Below are 18,656 nucleotides of genomic sequence, written 5' to 3'. Positions count from 1 at the left end.
CTATGGGATTTCACTTATTCATACTTACATTTGCCCGCTTCCGGGTGGTGAAGAGAGTTGGCGAGATGGACAGAATATGCTCTTCTACGCCATTCGCAAATAAATCGTATGTCAGTTCTTCAGCGCCTAGTGCACAGGAAGACCAACAGCAGCCGTGAATTAAAGGAATATTCCGGGTTCAATACAGGTTAAACTCAACAGATAGTTTTTGTGGCATAGTGTTGAATATCACAACAATTAATTTAGACTTATCCCTCCTTTTCTTTAAAAAAAAAAAAATCCAAATCGATGTTAGAGTGAGGCACTTACAATGAAAGTGAATGGGGCCACTTTTTGAAAGCTTTTAAAGTCAGTGAAGCTCATAATTCTATAAAAGCACTTACATTCATTTTTATGTTCAAATTTGTGTATTATTTGAGCTGTAAAGTTGTCTAAATCATTGTTTTTATGGTCATTTTAGGGTTTTTGTGTTTACAGCGTTTTGTCGTCATGGCAACAAATTAGAAAAGTTAGAAAAACTTTTAGAAAAAATTGATTTTATCACACTAGAAACATTTTAACACGCATATTGTTTATGTCTTGTGGCTATACTTTTGAAACAATGTTTACAAATTGGCCCCATTCACTTCCATTGTAAATGCCTTTCTATAACCCCGATTTGTTTTTTGTTTTTTATTTTTTTTTTAAGAAAAGGAGGGACAAGTAAAAATGTTTATTTTTTCCTAATCAACATTATGCCACAAATACTGTCGATAAAGCTTAACATGTATTGGACCCGAAATATTCCTGTAAATATAACTGAAACCATTTTATTTGTCTATTTCTTTAAAAACACAATTAACCATTTTTGTTTATTTGCTGTCAGATATTTAGCATGTGTTAAGATGTCGCTGTCCTTTTCTGCACATCACGGCGCCGTTTTGTGGTCTGCATAACACGGTGGCTTATCGCCCATTTGTCAGGTTTCGTGGATGACCCGCGGCCTGCTCAGTTCACCCGATGGCCAGTCCGCCCCAGATCGGCCCCAAAGAGCATCAGCCCACCGGGAAAATGCCCGGTATGCCAGATTACTAGTCCAATGACGGTTAAAAACTAAAAACTGCGCTCTATGTCCTCGTGGTGGCATAGTGACTCGCCTCAATCTCAGTTGCCAAATCTCAGTCTGAGACCGTCAAACCGCACATCTTATCACATGGATTGTTGAGCGCGTTACCGCAGAGACATAGCGCGTGTGGAGGCTTCATGCTATTCTCTCCGCGGCATCCATGCACAACTCGCCACGTGCCTCACTGAGAGCGAGAACCACATTATAGCGACCATGAGGAGGTTACCCCATGTGACTCTACCCTCCCTAGCAACCGGGACAACTTGGTTGCTTAGGAGACCTAACTGGAGTCACTCAGCACGCCCTGGATTCGAAATCACGACTCCAGGTGTGGTAGTCAGCGTCTTTACTTGCTGAGCTACCCAGGACCAACAAACAAACAAACAAATAAAATAACAGCAGTACATCTAAAATCAGCAAGCAGTACACACTAATCTGCATAATTTCTACATAATGCAAAGCATTGCTGGGATCTAGAGTGCGGATTCTTATAACAGTATTATTAGACACAGATTGCACACATCTTGTGACAGAAACACAATAAATAAGTTATGAAAAATATTTAGTTGTAGCTATTTGAGTCTTTGAGGCTGATTTAGTGTAAAGGATAGCAGAACAGCGCTAGTCAAATCATTAGGGTATTTCACGTTTTCTCAAGAATAACCGGCAGGGAAAGGAAATTAGACCTATTCCAGTTTAGTTTTTTGCATCTGTATATCAACAGAGTGAACATATGAGCAATTAATCTGGAAAATAACCAAACTATCTGCAAAGAGCTCTGTTCTCTAAGAGGTATGTGTTTATTCTTTCATTGTTTATAGATCCAGTATATATTTCAAGGAGTGTGTTATAGGCCCTATTTAAAATATGCTATTTTATTTATACTTAATACTGTTACCTAGTAATTATCATGCTTGCAGTTCACATGACATAATATTGAGACACTGGTTTATTTGTATTTCTAGAAAAAAGTAAGAGAAGTCACAGCTTCTAAAATACAAATATTCCCTTATGCATGCACGTACATTTCGACCTAACATCTTAATGTTGGGAAAAAAAGCTAATGGACACTTCATTTGTCATCTACCGAGCTATACAGTATAGTGCGTTCGGTTTAAAAAATCTGCTCATCATGTTTGCAGTGGTTCTAGGATGTTTATGTTATGACAATTTTCACACCGGGGGGCCCATTTTCATGATTTTACGTAAGGCCCCACAAACCCATGGGCTGGTCCTGCATATAGCACACTGGATTCTCCTCAGTACTTCTTAGTGCACATAAATCTGCACTTTTGTTAAGTACAATTGAGTAAAGAAGTATTACTTAAATTGAACAGGCTCCAAGTTCACCAGAGGTAATCACCCTAAAAGTGACTTCACATAAATCACAGCTATCAACCAGCTACAGATAAACACCTGCAATAGTCATACGAATTAAAACTACATTAGTTTACTTTTAACAATTATAATATTTCTCCATTAACATTATCTTGTCTTGACCAAACATACACAATGAATTCGGAGTTAGTTGTACTCAAAGCCAAAGTTTAATGAATGTACATATTTGAGTTAATATCCCAAAATATGACATTTCAAGTACTGTTAAATTAGGAACACTTAAATGTTTTTATTAATGCCAACTTTAGGGTTTAGGGAGTAACAGTAACTTAATTTAAACTAGTACGAGTAGTACACAATTAAGCTTAAGCGGAGTCAACTATTCTTTATTTTATTTCAGATAACTTAGTATTTACGGTGGTGGGTGTGGCCTACATTTTTAAATTACATTCTTAAAAGCCACAAAGTAATACAAATCTTTGCTGGCTTGTTAATTTCTAAAAACACAAAATTAAAATAATAAAATTAACGCAAAATTAAAATATCTATGCTGTCATATGTGGTGGACACAAGGTATTATAATTGCATCAAGAGACAAACGCAGCATGCTCATGTCACTGTTTAATACAAATTATTTACAGTAAAAGCATAGTTAAGAAAAGAATTACATTTATTTATTCTACTGTATAGTTCATTCATATGCTATGAGTTGCATACAGACTTCACATACAGAACATGAATTTAGCCAAAGCACTGCAGGACAGCACAGCCCAATTAGTCTTTAAAGGCAAACAGAATTTTTAAATGACGTTTAGATTAATATATCAGATGATGTTAATGCTTGGCCAACAGTAATTGGGGGAAACTCATGAAAACATGTCCAATTTATATGTCACCCCAAAATCAAGAGAGAAAAAAAAATGTATACGGAAAGTTAAAATATTTCCTCTTCAAATTCTCATTGAATTAATGCGTCCAGACGTTTTAACCTTCAGTTGTTTTTATGATTTTCAAGTGGAAATTCTCATGTACAACAAATGCTACCGTGATATAGAGAGATATATATATATATATATATATATATATACATACACCATATATATGGAGTGGTAGTGGTGTAGTGGGCTAAAGCACTGAACTGTTAATCAGAAGGTTGCTGGTTCGATCCCCACAGTCAGCACCATTGTGTCCTTGAGCAAGGCACTTAACTCCAGGTTGCTCCGGGGGGATTGTCCCTGTAATAAGTGCACTGTAAGTCACTTTGGATAAAAGCATCTGCCAAATTCATGAATGTAAAGATATATATATATATACACACACTTTTCAATTTAAATAATATATAGGTTTTTCACATTACGGTAAAGAGAATTTCTTTAAACAAAATTGAACTTCATATATTTGGTTCTTGACAGGTTTCATGAGATTCATCTAATATCTCAATTTAATCATCATCATCATCATCATCATCAACATCAATATAATACTCTCAGAAACAGCAGACATTAAAGGGACGCTAATAATAAATAAACTGATATTTAACTGGATCGGATCAAACACATAGTGGTTTGCTGTCGTGACGGCAAGATGTGGACACTCATGCAGAACAGTGTGCTTGGGAGATGCTGGACGTGTTTTGTATGTGTGGACACTTTCACTGTTAAAATCAGCACCATGAGAGAAGAACGAAGCCTTTTTTGAGATCAGAGCCCTCGTCGACATTGAAGTCATCATGCAGTATTTGAGCCCAACACTCGATGCGTTCACATGGACAGAAAGTATCTTGACACATGTTGCAGGCGCTGCAATATGAAATTAAAGCTCTACCTAAATTAAAGCTCTATCTGAACTACCTAAAGCTCTGACTCCACAAATAGACTTTAGGGTTTCCATTATGCCGATATGTGGAGAGAATGAGTCGAAAACAAACGCTGAACATTTAAGTGCAAGAATGACGTCCTTCTGGAGCGGAAGATTGGGCAAATTAGAGGCACAGCTTTCAGAGTTCATTCACCTACGGAAGGCCACTTGGTGGCGCTTTGCTGATAAGAGGTCCACGTCGTGTCTTTGTGGCTATAAGTCAAATAGGTTTTCTACTGTTGCAAAGAGCGAGCCACATACTTCAGGATGCCTCCGTTTCTGAAAAACACCATATCGATCTCGTTCTCGAGTAAAGCCACCACGCTGAAACTCTTCCCTGTGCTCGTCTGGAAACAAGAGGAGATGAGAACATAAGCCATCACACCGTAAAGAAGTAAAGCTGTCTAAACTATGCTTTCCAAAAATCATATATTAACATTAGAGATTATTTCATTTGAAAAAGATAAAAAATATTTATATGTATTTACAGACACTTGAGACTAGCACAATCAAGTCTGGGTCAGTCCTATTTAATAAGTAGCAGTATATTTTTCAAGAGACAGGTCTGTACCTCTACTGTAAGCTGTTGTCTGGGTGTGAGCTCCTGTGGGATGTTGATGGTGAATCGCTCTTTTCCACACAGCTCCAGTGAGTCTGCATTCTGTCCTGGCAGGAACTGCAGTGGAGCGATGCCCATCCCCACTAAATGGTTCTTATGAATCTTCTCAAAGCTCTCTGCTATCACAGCACGCACCCCCTGAAACAGGCACACACAAACACATGGGAGTTTAGTGATAAATGTTTCTGAGATGTAAGTATTTTAACTGTAATGCAAACAGCAGAAAGAAAGAAATACCAGTGATGGCAAGGTAGCAAAATAACAATGTTTGAGGTAAAATGACTGTTTAAAAGTTGCAAACCCAAAAAACAGATACCGGTATACATATATAGAGAGAGATAATTGAAAGTAATATAAGGGTGTTTATTCAACTTCGAGCATGTTTATGGCTAATTCATACTTACTGGGTGAACAGACTTCACTTAGTTGCCTACAAATAATGATGAAATGCAGTGACTTTTATGTTCTGCCAATGTATTCGTTTGGTGAGATTTCTCCTGTTCGACCACATCTCTGAAATTCTTGAACTACGAGATCTCGGCTGGTCAAAGAGTGTTGATAATTGGTTAAAACTAATTGTGGGCATGGTTTGGGCCAGATGTTTTTTATATACAATCGTGCGGGCCAGCTGAGAAGTTACTGTCGTTAAAATGGATAACTTTGAAGCTAGTCTTTTAGAGATTTTGCTAAACTATACTTTACACAGGGCGTGACAAGTTTAACTAAGCATAGAAGCGACACAGCGCTAAAAGTGGCAGTCCACAGAGAGAAAATCTGCATTATTGGCTTTACTTGTGGCTGGAAGAGTACATTAAACACTGTGACATCACCCTAAATTAACTCATTTTAAAATACAGCCGGGCTTAAGCATAAACACCAGCTTTGTTCGCCAAGGGTAAGTTTGTTCACCCAAGGCTTTTTCCAAAGTATAAACCAGGCTTTAGCAGTGTTAAAGCATTCTTCACAATCTCACAATTTGTTTGTATTTGTCTGCTAACAAATGTACAACAGTGTACGTACATGCATCACAAAAATTAAAGTCACGAAAATTCCCAACACAGTGTCATATTTCCAGCACATCTCAAATTCTGTATTGTGTTTAATAACAATGATGGAAATGACATTTTGTAACCCTGTTTTAAAAAAATTAAATGTCTTGTTAAGGCTAATTTAATTGCTAGCATTTGGCGTATCCTAAATACACAAAAGAATAGTATTTTCATATTTTCGTGTAATTTGGCAAAATGACAGCTTGATTGGCAATGACGGAGTATAAAAATACTCTGCTCACTAGTGATATATTTAAAAAAATAATGTCTCATATTTAATCAAGCATGCTCTTCACTCCCAAATTTGGAATTCCCAATTCCCAATGTGCTCCAAGTCCTCATGGTGGCGTAGTGACACACCTCATTCCGGGTGGCGGAGGACGAATCTCAGCAGCCTACGAATCCGAGACCGTCAATCCGCGCATCTTATCATGAGGCTTGCTAAGTGTGTTACCGTAGAGACGTAGCGCATGTGAAGGCTTCACTCTATTCTCCATGGCATCCACGCACAACTCACCACACACCCCACCGAGAACCACATTATAGCAACCATGAGGAGGTTACGCCATGTGAGACTACCCTCCCTAGCAACCAGGACAATTTGGTTGCTTAGGAAGCCTGACTGGATTCACTCAGCATGCCCTAGATTCAAACTTGTGACTCCAGCTGTTCGGGCTGAATTAATTGCAAAATGTGTGACATAAAAGTTAAGTTCCCGGTCAAGAAGGGATTTCAATATAGTGCTTCCTGGCAAACAATGTAATAAAGATTGCCAGACAGAGGAGTTTTGGTCTAGTACCATTAAATGGGGTCCTTTAGCAGCCCAGTCCCGTGAGCTGCCTGAGCCGTACTCCTTTCCTGCCAGGATGATGAGAGGAACTCCATCTCTCTGATAGCGCTCAGCAGCTTCAAACACATCCAGCTGTGACGGAACACACACACATCAAAACACAAAGCCAACACAATACCTCAGAGCTCACTGACAGAACAGATCATGTTTGGGCCGGTTCAGTCTGGTCACTTACCGTCTGTCCTGATGGAATGTGCAGTGTTTTGGGTCCGGTCTTTCTGATGAGGCGGTTCTGGAGCTTTATGCTGGCAAACGTTCCTCGAGTCATCACCGCATCGTTTCCTCTCCGTGCGCCATAAGAGTTAAACTCACGAGGGGTCAAACTGAAACAAACATTTCAAGAAAAGAACTGAACAGGCTGTAGATAAAATAGTGCTAAAGAGTAATGATTTCAGATTCACAAATGAATCAGTCTTACAAATATGTTCTTTCTATTGACTATATTGAACTGATTCACAAAGCATTTGCTACTAACTCAGTTTAGAGAGAACATTTAAAACAAACTATTTAACTTAATTAAAAAACATGGAGATGACCTTAATCTCACAACAAAAATGTAAATGCCATACATGGACTTCTGTGTATGCTTGTTGTACTTTAAGAGTTGAGACTTTTCTAACGTTATGACTCATGACTATTCGATCTGAATGATATTTTTGACTATTCCCATAATGATTGGTGTGCTCACATTTCATCAGTTATACAGCAAAACTGTTACAGATGAGCGCTGTAACAAGTGTTTGTGAATGCAAACACACACACAAACCACCCACTGACAGCTAGAATAAATATTAAACCATGTAAACAGATTAGGGTTTGCATTGTGTTTTTATTGTTTAGAGATCATTTCATACTGTTTATCACCTCATTTTGGTTTAGTGCATTATTACAGCTGTTTGACGTTCATTATTCTCTCTCTGTTAAAGTCATCAGGATTACCGTAAACACTCAAATAAATGGGCACCATACAATTTATGCAAGTGCATTGTCATTTATTTCTCATTCAAAGCAGCATTCATCTGAAACATAGGCACATTTCTGGTACATGTTACATCTGCCAAACCTAAAAAAGCAGCAGGTCCAAATCCAAGCTTTGAATTGACACATATTTTTCAAATGAGAAGCTTTTTATGAATTAGATAGCAGCTCCAGGTTAAAGGATTACAAATATAAACTTTTTTTAAATATCGGTTATCGGTATCGTCCACAATGAGCTGTGAATTATCGGTATTGGCGCATTCCATATTGGTGCATCCCTATTAACAATGATTTGCTAAAATGAATACGACTTCCCAAAGCCACTAAAGATTATGCAGAAAGAATAAATAGTGATAGATTGATATGTCGGCCAAGCCGATTAATCGGCCAACATTTGGCCACTTTGTGATTATTGGCATTGGCCGATAATATGAAAGGGCTTCACTCCAAAATGAAATTCAGGAAATCGCAACAGAAACAATATATATAGTCAAATTATATATATATATAATGTTGTAAGAGTAGTAATAATTATCAGTAACTGATAACCGTGTTCGTTTGGCTGATTAACGGAAGTGTTAACTGGTGTTAGAATGTTACCATTGAATTTGTCAATGGATAGTCAACACTTTATGCTTTCAAGGTTTTTTCTTACCAAGTTTATGCAAATCTGAGTAAATATTGCATAAAATATTACATGCATTGTTTGGTTCACTTTAGAAATTTCATCCCCATCAGATTTGCTGTTGTTAAATTGTATTATGTTTATTGGCATTTATACTGGCAATCCTGTTCTCTAGATATCGGTATCTGCATCATCCAATGAAAAACCAATTTCGGTCGACCACTTCTAAATAATAAAGTAGGATTGGAAAAACAAAAATAGCGAATCCAAAGCATCTCACCATTTGTTCTGCAGGTATCTGGCAGCAGGACTGACTCTAGCAATACTACCGGCTGGAGAGATGTGATCAGTCGTAACTTTATCACCCAGAAAGAGCAGAGCGTGAGCATTGTCAATGGACTGAGGGAAACACACCTCATTAGACTGAAAGAGAAAGGAACAAGAGCGGTGTTAATACTGAAGTGAAAAACTGTTAACGTGATGTTTGGAGGAGAAATCTGGATCTGAATGACACTCACCAGTTTACTGAAGAAGGATGGACAGCGGATGTAGGTGGATTTGGGATCCCACGGGAAGAGGGGCGATTCTGCAGAGTCTAAAACGTTCCAGAACATATTTCCTTTCTGCATATAAAAAAACACAGTATTCAACAAAACAGACAGAATAAGCTGCGGGCTACTGAAGTAATAATGAGTTTCTTCTCACCCCCATCCTGCTCCTCAGCTCCTTGAACATGGAGGCGATGACAATGTTCTCCTCTGTGTGGTGCACCTCCTCTTTAGACGGCCAGATATCCCTCAAATACACGTCCTTCCCTTCAGAGTTCACACCCAACGGTTCTGTCTCCAGGTCAATGCTGATGGTGCCTGCGATTGCATACGCCACCACCAGTGGGGGTGAGGCCAAATAATTAGCCCGAACGCAGTCGCACATGCGTCCTTCTAAATGCCTGTTCCCAGACAGCACGCCACATGCCACCAAATCACCCTGCACACGACCAGACAGTTCAGGATAACAGAAGATCAGAAAGAAAGAACGAGATAGAGATACAAGAGCTCTGTTTCACCTGTTTAATGGCGTCCACCACACTCTCAGGTAAAGGCACTGTGTTTCCCACACAAGTGGAACATCCATAACCAGCCACCTCAAACCTGTTACACACACACAATCAAAAAACATATTGAGATTGTTTTCCAAACTACTTGTGTGCAACAGGGTTAATATAGTTTTGAAAATGTCTCTAGTTCTTATAAGAACAAAAACTATTTGATTTTATTTGTTTTTCTTTGCTTTAGTTTGTTTTGTATTTTGTAAATCTAATTTGTGGTTTTGTTCTTTCTCCAATTTAATTGTATTTGATCAAATGTAATGATATATATATATATATATATATATATATATATATATATATACACACACACACAGTGTCAAGAAAAAGTATGTGAACCCTTTGGAATTAGCTGGTTTTCTGCATTAATGGGACATAAAAGGTGATCTCATCTTCATCAAATTCACAAGTATAGACAAACAACAATGTGCTTAAGCTAATAACAAACAAGCAATTATAATCTTTCATTTATTTACTGAACACATTTTATGACCAATTAATAAAAATAAAAAAAACAGCTAATTCCAAATGGTTCATATACTTTTTCTTGACACTGTAATAAAATATATACATGTTACTTTTTATATTTACATTTTACATTTATGCATTTGGCAGATGCTTTTATCCAAAGCAACTTACAGTGCACTTATTACAGGGAAAATCCCCCCGGAGCAACCTGGAGTTAAGTGACTTGCTCAAGGACACAATGGTGGTGGCTGTGGGGCTCAAACCAGCATCCTTCTGATCACCAGATTACCAGTTATATTTTTATTCTATTGTTATTTTTCTATTTATATATATATATTTTTTTTTTTTACAGTTCTCCAAGCTATTTAGTTTTTAATTTTAGCTTATTTCTTTTGCAAACTTAGACTCCTTTTTATTTATATATTTTCACTATTACATAAAATATATAGTATAATATACAGTGTACACACACACACACATATTTTTATATATATATATATATATATATATATATATATATATATATATAAAATTTGTATTAAATATATAATACATCATTTTTATATACATTTGTTTATTCAGATTTGTTTTATTGTTACTCTTTGCTTTTTAAAATGAGCATTTTCAGTTTGTAGTTTCACATTTGTATTGATTTTGTTATTATTTCAGTTTAATAATTATTATTATTATTATTATATTATAATTAGGGCTGCCAATCGATTACATTTTTTAATCAAATTAATTACACAATGTGTCGATCACTTAATAGAATTAATCACAATCATATATAATCAATAATTGAGAAAGGCCATACCAAAAAGTCAAAATATTCTTTGTTTTATTTTTATATCATTATCAAACCCTATTATTGACCTTCTTCCCTCTGCACTATTTTTAATTGTTGGTCTGTTTTCACGCGTCAGATTTGGACACATTTGGAGCATCGCACTTTGAATGCATCACATATAATTAAATCACACTAAATGAACGTGTTAAATCGACAGCCCTAATTTTTATACACTAGTATCTACACAATATATATGTACCCGAGTTTCCTGAGGAAGGGCAAGACTCCACTGGTGTTCAGGTAATGTGTAACAGTTCCACTGCCGGGCACCAGACTTGTTCTGATATACGGTTTTACTGATAGTCCAGCCTCAACGGCTTTCTTCGCCAACAGACCTGAACCAAATAAACACACACTTTTTTAGATACACCATACAGTGTGACAACAGCTCAGATCACATCTGAAGGTGTGTTGAAGTCTGACCTGCAGCCAGCATGACAGATGGGTTGCAGTTATTGGTGCAGCTGATGATGGCTGCAATGACGACAGACCCGTGAGCCAGACTGTACTCCACCCCCTCATGCAAGAAAGGGATCAGAGTTTCCTGCTTCTCTTTGGATACATGGAAGCCCTTAAATCCCACCTGCACACAGACATAGAGCACAGCACACTGACCAGACAGCTCAAACAGACAAGTGACACATTCTTCCAAAAAGACAGCAGGTGTGTACCTTCTCATTCAAGCAGTTAATAAAGTCTTCCTTCACGCACGTTATGGCCACTCTGTCCTGCGGCCGTTTGGGTCCACTGATGTGAGGCACGATGGAGCTTAAATTCATCTCAATTACCTGTGAGACCATCAAGGAAACATCAGTTAATTAAACAAGAACCTAACAACTTTTAAAATGGATGTATTTGGGCTGGGTGATATGACGATATAAACAGTGATGACGTTATAAAGTGTCAATCGATAGCGATTGTGCTATATAGTGTATAGTGTGTGTATCAAACAGTGGAAAGGACCTCATGTGAGACTAATTGAAGAAACATGGACAGTTTTTTTCCTGCATTGAAATTACATTCAATCAATAACATTCACCTTTTGTTTGATGCTTATTCATAATCATTCATAAATTATTCATATCATGATTTAAGGTTTTGGTCATATCGCCCAACACTAGAATGCATCACTGAAAACTTGCTCTTTTGAATAAGTGTTTGATGTACTATATGGACATACATTAGTGTAAAATAACCCATCAGCTCACATGCCAAAATGAGACAGGACCGCACCTCTGTATACTGCGGCTCTTCTGATTGGTCGTCATAGCTTCTGAAGAGTTTCACAGCCTTCAGGTAGTCTTCTAATACCACAAGCTTCTCTTTACTGCAGACTGTCAAACAAACAAAATATTGACAAGTTTTTACATATCTCTTTACTAATACTTCAAGTTTTTAAATGCAGTGTACACCAGATGGTCCGTACGGGTGTGTTTAAAGTGCTCCAGGGTGATGTCATCCACAGGAAAGAAGCTGACGGTGGCGTTGTACTCCGGGCACATGTTAGCAATGGTGGTCCGATCAGGAGCCGAGAGCTGTGACACACCGGGTCCGAAAAACTCCACAAACTTCCCGCTGATTCCAGCTTGACGCAGGTACTGAGCCACAAATTGAACAAAGTCTGTAAACTAAACATCTACAACCATAACTCTGCAGATGTTGAATTAGTTTGGCTTCACAACAGCGGATAATTAAAAATTAAAATTGGCAGTTTTTTTCTTATGAACCAATTCTTTTAAAGGGATAGTTCACCCAAAAATGAAAATTCTCTCATTATTTACTCACACTCATGCATCACAGATGTGTACAACTTTCTTTCTTCTGCTAAACACACATATTTTTAGAAGAATATCTCAGCTCTGTAGGTCCATACAATGCAAGTGAAAGGTGGCCAGAACTTTGAAGCTACAAAAATGACATAAAGGATAAATAAAAGTAGGGATGTCCCGATACTAGTATCAGTATGGGGTCCGATACCGCGCTCATGTACTGGTACTCGTAAAAATGCTCCGGTACCATCTGACATACAAATGTAATTACATTAATATTCAGCACACAAATTTAAATCATGACATGTCCTAGTGAGATTATTTAACTTTTATAACTATATATTTAGCATGAGCTGTGCGTTGCAAATGTGAGCTCTTGTGAATATTTGGAGATGGTGCTTGTGCGACGGCAGCTGCATGTACCTTTTAATCCTCCTTGGCTCATACAGGGAACACAGTCATGTGCATAACACGCTCTGTTCGTAGATGATGACAGCGACCAGAGCACAAATTCACTTTGTAGCTTGAGGCACAAACAGAGTACATACTTATTTAATTAAATAGCAGCCTTAGCGGTTTAATAATCATGTCATGTAGCAACTGTCTTTTCCAGAATTGCAAACTCATTACAACGTCAGAGATACTTGGTCATAACAACACAAACACTTCAAAATAAAAGCTCTGCCAAAATAAAAGCTCAATGCAAGTTAAAAAAAAGTATGAGAGAAATGTAATATTCACTTTTATACTATTAATACTACAACTAATAATAATACAAATAAATCAATAGTAATTGTATTATATTTAAGCAATATCTCACATCTGTGATGCTCAATGCGTATGCAGCACTTTATTTGATAAAAATAACACAATATCATGTTGAAAATGAATTGTTATATTTTCATTTAATTTACGTTTTAATGAATTTATTCATTTAAAATGGCATTTGATGATATAATTGAAATAAACTGTTGATATGCAGTTCATACATTTGTTTTAAAAAACAGGTATCGGACTAGGCATTGGCGGGTACCAAAACAAAAAGTACTTTAACTCGGTCTCAAAAAATGGTATCGGGACATAATTCATTTGACTCCAGAGGTTTAATATATGTCTTCTGAAGTGATGCAATCATCCTGTTTTACAATAAATCTCCACTTTCACATTCAGAAGTGGAGATTCAAGGTAAAACAAGACAAACCTCTGTCTAAACGTTGTCTAATCTCATTTAGAAATGGACGTTCTATTAAAATATTTTTTACACTCAAGTTAACGCTCAGAGTTCAACTGAATGAGACACAAATGCTTTTTCGTACACGCTCATGAGACAAAGCATGCAGAGAAAGACTTTCACAACAGGAGCTTTAAATGTCTGGTCACCATTCACTTGCATTGTATGGACCTACAGAGCTGACTTCTAAAAACCTTTGTTTGTGTTCTGCAGAAGAAAGAAAGGCATCCACATCTGGTAAATGAGAGAATGTTCATTCTTGGGTGAACTATTCATTTAATACTTTAATGTTTTTTTTATGTTTTGGAGTTTGACATACCCAATCTGCATTAATTTTCATTATATGGAAAAGAGCAGCCAGTTTAGAACGACATATGGGTGAGTAAATGAATGCAACATTCATTTTTGAGAAACTATTCATTTAAGAGCACAATATAAGACTTTAAGGGCACATAAAGCTCTTTGTACCTTTGTGATGCCCAGGACAATATCAATAGAAGTGGCAAGAGGATGGATGGAGCCAACAAGTTTACAGCCAATGACCTGTGGCAAAGTCAAAGACACTGGCTGACCTAACATGACTGCCTCTGATTCAATACCTCCAACACCTGGGCGAGAGGGAGAGAAAGAGAGAGAGAGTTAGGAATAACCATTTGTCAAATACAAACACAATATGCCACAAATATCTCAGGCGTCACTCACCCCAGCCCAGGATTCCAAGGCCGTTGATCATGGTGGTGTGGGAATCTGTTCCCACTACGCTGTCTGGATAAATAAACCCCTCCTCTTCCTGTACCACCTGACACAGGTACTCTAGGTTCACCTGGTGTACAGCTCCAATATCTGGCGGAACTACGTTGACATTTTTAAAGGCTTTTGAACACCACTGGGGAGAAAATGTAAACACAAACTCAGCATTAACAGTGCCTTAATGATAACTTTCTTTCTTAACCCTTTAAGCTCTGAGGGTGTTTTTAAAGATTTCCTTTTTCAGTGGCATACCCAAAATTAAAGGCTTAAAACTCAAAAAGGAGGGTCAAGGATTTGGTATAATTTTAAGGAAAAATCTTCAAAATGTTATTGATATATATAATAAAAAATTCTGAGACACTCACCCCAATAAAACAGCTGAAAAAATATTATCTTATAAAACTTAAGCCAAAAATTAACTTTTTACTTATTTTTCTGATTTGACATTATATTTCTCAGGGTGTAAATGAGGTAGCTCTGAAAAACACGCACGTGGCATGATTGTTGGTACCAGATGGGGCAGAAACCTTGTTGATGAGAGAGGTCAACAGAGAAAGAGAAGACTGGTTTGAATTCTATGGTAACTCAGATAACCACTCTGTAAAATTGTGGTGATAAGAATATCATGTCAGAATACTACTCTGAGATGTGGTTGGTGCAGTTTTGGCGGCACGAGGGGGACCTACGCAATATTAAGCAGGTGTTTTTAATGTTGTGGCTGATCTGTGTATAACATTGACTAAAGGTATACTCTCTCTCCAAAGTATGCAGGCATGAGTAACAAGATCTTATTCAGTTCCATTCTGTGTCATTTGAGCCATCACTGATTCGGTGTCATGTACTTGGTGCCATCTTCTTGTGGCTATATGTAATTAGAGTGAACGATTCTCTCTGCCAATATTTGGATGACTTCCACCTCTGGTTCTAGCAATCTGAATCCTAATTCGATTTGGTTTAGCATTCCATGACACCGCAAAAAATACTACATAGTTTCCGATGAAGTTATCTGATCCAGGAAAACTAACATGTTTTTAGCCAGATTGCACATTTTGTGCTGTGCACATAGTACTTTGTGTGGATTGTCTAATGATCTTTGCATCTAATTACGTTGTGTGTGGGCTCGTTTTTAAGAAAATTGACTCCTCTAAGTAATGATATATGATATTTTATATTCTTTTGTGAAGTTATAAGTGCAAACGTGGCAAATATGCAACACCTTTTTACATTTAACATGTATGTCAAATACATATACTTAGCTATTACTCCCTATATTTTTGTCTTTGGATAAAACAAATAGGCGGGTTGTATTTATATCTTTGAGAGCTTTCCAACGATATATGACACATGGCTATTTGACCAGGTTGATGTTTTTACAAATTACAATAATATGTGCAGTACAAAATTATAAATAAATTACCAAACCAGAACACTTCAGATTTCAAAGCACTTGTTAATTTTTGGTCATAATGCTTACATGTGTTGTAAAGTACAGATTCTAAGCTTTGAAACGTTAGCCATTTTTTGTTGGTCAAGACTGTATTAATATTAAAATATTAATATTTTGATAATACGTTTATTCTCAGCGGGCCCATCCGGGCTTTAAAAGTCCTTGGTCTGGTTAGGCATGATTCATCTGTGCATGTAATTCCAAAGGGAAAAAAAAGCTTACATTGAAACGTAATACTCAATATTATTTAACACTTAAATGTCACATTACAGATAATACAAGCAGTTTCATGTTGTCTGAAATAAATATTACAAGCTTTGTGACATCTATGAACTATCACCTTGAAGAACTGCAGTCTCTCTTTGTTCCTGTTCAGCTCCAGCTCTTGATTTCTGATCATCGTTTCAGGCCTGCGAGTGTCAGATATAGTTCACATCAGAGATGTAAGTAAACAAATTAAAGAGTGTGTTTTAAGGTGTGTGTGTGTGTGTGTGTTTGAGTTGTAGCCGTACTCTGACACAGGCTGTAAGTGGAAGGGGCACAGGAGTGGTGTGTTCTCTATCTGTACTGCTGGGGTTCGGCCACTGGGGGCATCAGAGCACGAGGCTTTACTACAGCCACCCCTCTGACCCAGTCGGTTACCCCCACACTGAGTGCTACTACTGCTGCCACGGGAAGATGGCCGACTGGCAGGAGATCTGTCCTCCACGGGGGTCAGAGGGGTCTGGATGGCACTGTAAAATGGGACAAAACCATTTTCAGTTGCATGAAATTGCACAACTGGTTAACCCCGCCCACACTGAAATCTCATTGGTCCAATTCTGTACTATATAGCATTATATTAAAATACAGGTTTCCCTACACTTCCACCAAAGAATTTCCATGACTTTTCAATTACCTTGCCAGTTATTTTTTGGAATAACCGAATAAGGATTTTTTTTTTTTTTTTTTTAAATCATTTGATTTCAGAAAGACTTCAATTTGGGTGATTCACAAGAAAACTGTCAAGAAAATGTCTTGGTCCTATTTTACTCGAAAATCAAAAGAAACAAAAAGATTTCAACCTCCTTTTCTTTAAAAATAAATAAATAAATAAAAAACTAAAATCTCGGTTACAGTGAGGCACTTAAAATTTGTGGGTATAAAATAAATGTGGGTCAAATACATAAACATTAAAATACGTACGGTTTCAAAAGTATAGCCACAAGCCAAAAAATATGCATGTTTTACTTAACCTTTTCTGTGTAAAGTTATTGCCAATGTTACAACTTTGTTTCCATGATGTAATATCAACAAACCCTAAAATGACTGTAAAAATACGATTTGAACAACTTTACAGCTCAAATAATACATGTTTTAACAGAGGAATTTTTATTTGTATTTGTTATAACAACACAGGGGTGAGTAAACAATGACTGAATTTTCATTTATGGGTGAACTAATCCTTTAATCAAAATTATGTTATTTTATCACTTTTTGAAGCAAAACTACTTTTTACTTGACCGTGAAAACTTGTTGCAACATGCTAGGTTAAGACGCGGTGTCAGTCACGGAGAAAGAGTATTTACACTCAGCTAAGCACAACACATTACCGCCCTAATTACAGTGTATATTACAGGACACATCTTTAAACACATTTACGTTAATGCTCTAATCATTGGGTTTTAAGACATAAATACTGTTTATATCTTTTCTCTAATCCCTGATGAGTATCTGCATTCACTCTCACCATTTGCTGTAGTCGATCTGCAGTGAATGATCTACGATGAGGTCTGTGGGGCATTTGGGGTTCACCAGGTTTGGATCGACTCCCTGCTTATCTAAAGCATCTCTCATGGCTGCCAGATCCACCATTGCAGGAATTCCCCTGTAAATACACATACACACCTTCTGAAAACACTCAACCTAACAAACAGTTCAGTAACTGTAGATCAACAGTTAAAACAAATCTCACGTAAAGTCCTGCAGCAGAACCCTGGCGGGTAAGAACGGAACCTCAGTCTGGTTCTGCTGCGTCTGCCAGTCCAGAATATTGGTGACATCCTCAGTCTTCACGTAGAACCCGTCACACTTGCGAATCGCAGACTCAAGCAAAACCCGCATGCAGAACGGAAGTTTCTCTATAATATGAGAGACAGTAAGTTTTTTAGGTTTAAATGACTTATTTTACAGCCTATACAAGCTTGATTGAGTTTGATTAAGTGCTTTATTATCTAATCTGTTTATATACCATGAGTGATCACAGTTGATGACAAAATTATGTCACTGGTATCAGTCAGTAGGTTTAGTCTTCATCACTCTGTCCAAGCACACATTACACAATGCGTAATCGAATACATTTAATAATTTAAAAAAAAACATATGGGCATAATAAGGAACGTAATTCTGTTTACTTAACCGCATGAGACCTGAGCATGACTGCTGTGTGCATTTTCCATTCCCCTTTTTTATTTGTATATTTATATTTGGGAACATATGTGGACAGTAGGACTAAGTTGTGAAATTTTAAATGATACCAAGCTTTAGAAAGTCAGATTTATTTTTTATCAAATTGTTTATTATGTTTCCAGCAGAGTTGGTTAATCATGTTTTTGAGACATTACAAATAACTATAT

At 37.1% G+C, this 18,656-nt stretch overlaps 1 protein-coding gene across 1 annotated transcript in view; it reads right to left on the bottom strand.

Annotated features, from left to right (window-relative positions):
* Positions 1-2,878: 2,878 nt before the first annotated feature.
* LOC127638461 (iron-responsive element-binding protein 2-like) overlaps positions 2,879-18,656 on the bottom strand; it is a 20,235-nt gene continuing 4,457 nt past the window's right edge. The window contains exons 3-21 of the mRNA XM_052120001.1: positions 17,996-18,161; positions 17,771-17,908; positions 16,554-16,775; positions 16,382-16,451; positions 14,547-14,730; positions 14,313-14,452; positions 12,271-12,442; positions 12,078-12,178; positions 11,516-11,632; positions 11,268-11,427; positions 11,044-11,179; positions 9,488-9,572; positions 9,127-9,408; positions 8,940-9,044; positions 8,702-8,844; positions 6,994-7,141; positions 6,768-6,890; positions 4,872-5,057; positions 2,879-4,647 (exon numbers count right to left, since the gene is read on the bottom strand). Coding sequence (XP_051975961.1) covers positions 4,534-4,647; positions 4,872-5,057; positions 6,768-6,890; positions 6,994-7,141; positions 8,702-8,844; positions 8,940-9,044; positions 9,127-9,408; positions 9,488-9,572; positions 11,044-11,179; positions 11,268-11,427; positions 11,516-11,632; positions 12,078-12,178; positions 12,271-12,442; positions 14,313-14,452; positions 14,547-14,730; positions 16,382-16,451; positions 16,554-16,775; positions 17,771-17,908; positions 17,996-18,161 — 2,792 coding nt within the window. The 3' untranslated portion in view covers positions 2,879-4,533. The remainder of the gene's footprint in view (positions 4,648-4,871; positions 5,058-6,767; positions 6,891-6,993; positions 7,142-8,701; positions 8,845-8,939; positions 9,045-9,126; positions 9,409-9,487; positions 9,573-11,043; positions 11,180-11,267; positions 11,428-11,515; positions 11,633-12,077; positions 12,179-12,270; positions 12,443-14,312; positions 14,453-14,546; positions 14,731-16,381; positions 16,452-16,553; positions 16,776-17,770; positions 17,909-17,995; positions 18,162-18,656) is intronic.

This window comes from Xyrauchen texanus, chromosome 46 (assembly GCF_025860055.1).
Source record: "Xyrauchen texanus isolate HMW12.3.18 chromosome 46, RBS_HiC_50CHRs, whole genome shotgun sequence".
NCBI classification, from domain to species: domain Eukaryota; kingdom Metazoa; phylum Chordata; class Actinopteri; order Cypriniformes; family Catostomidae; genus Xyrauchen; species Xyrauchen texanus.
This window is presented reverse-complemented; position numbering and strand designations above follow the sequence as displayed.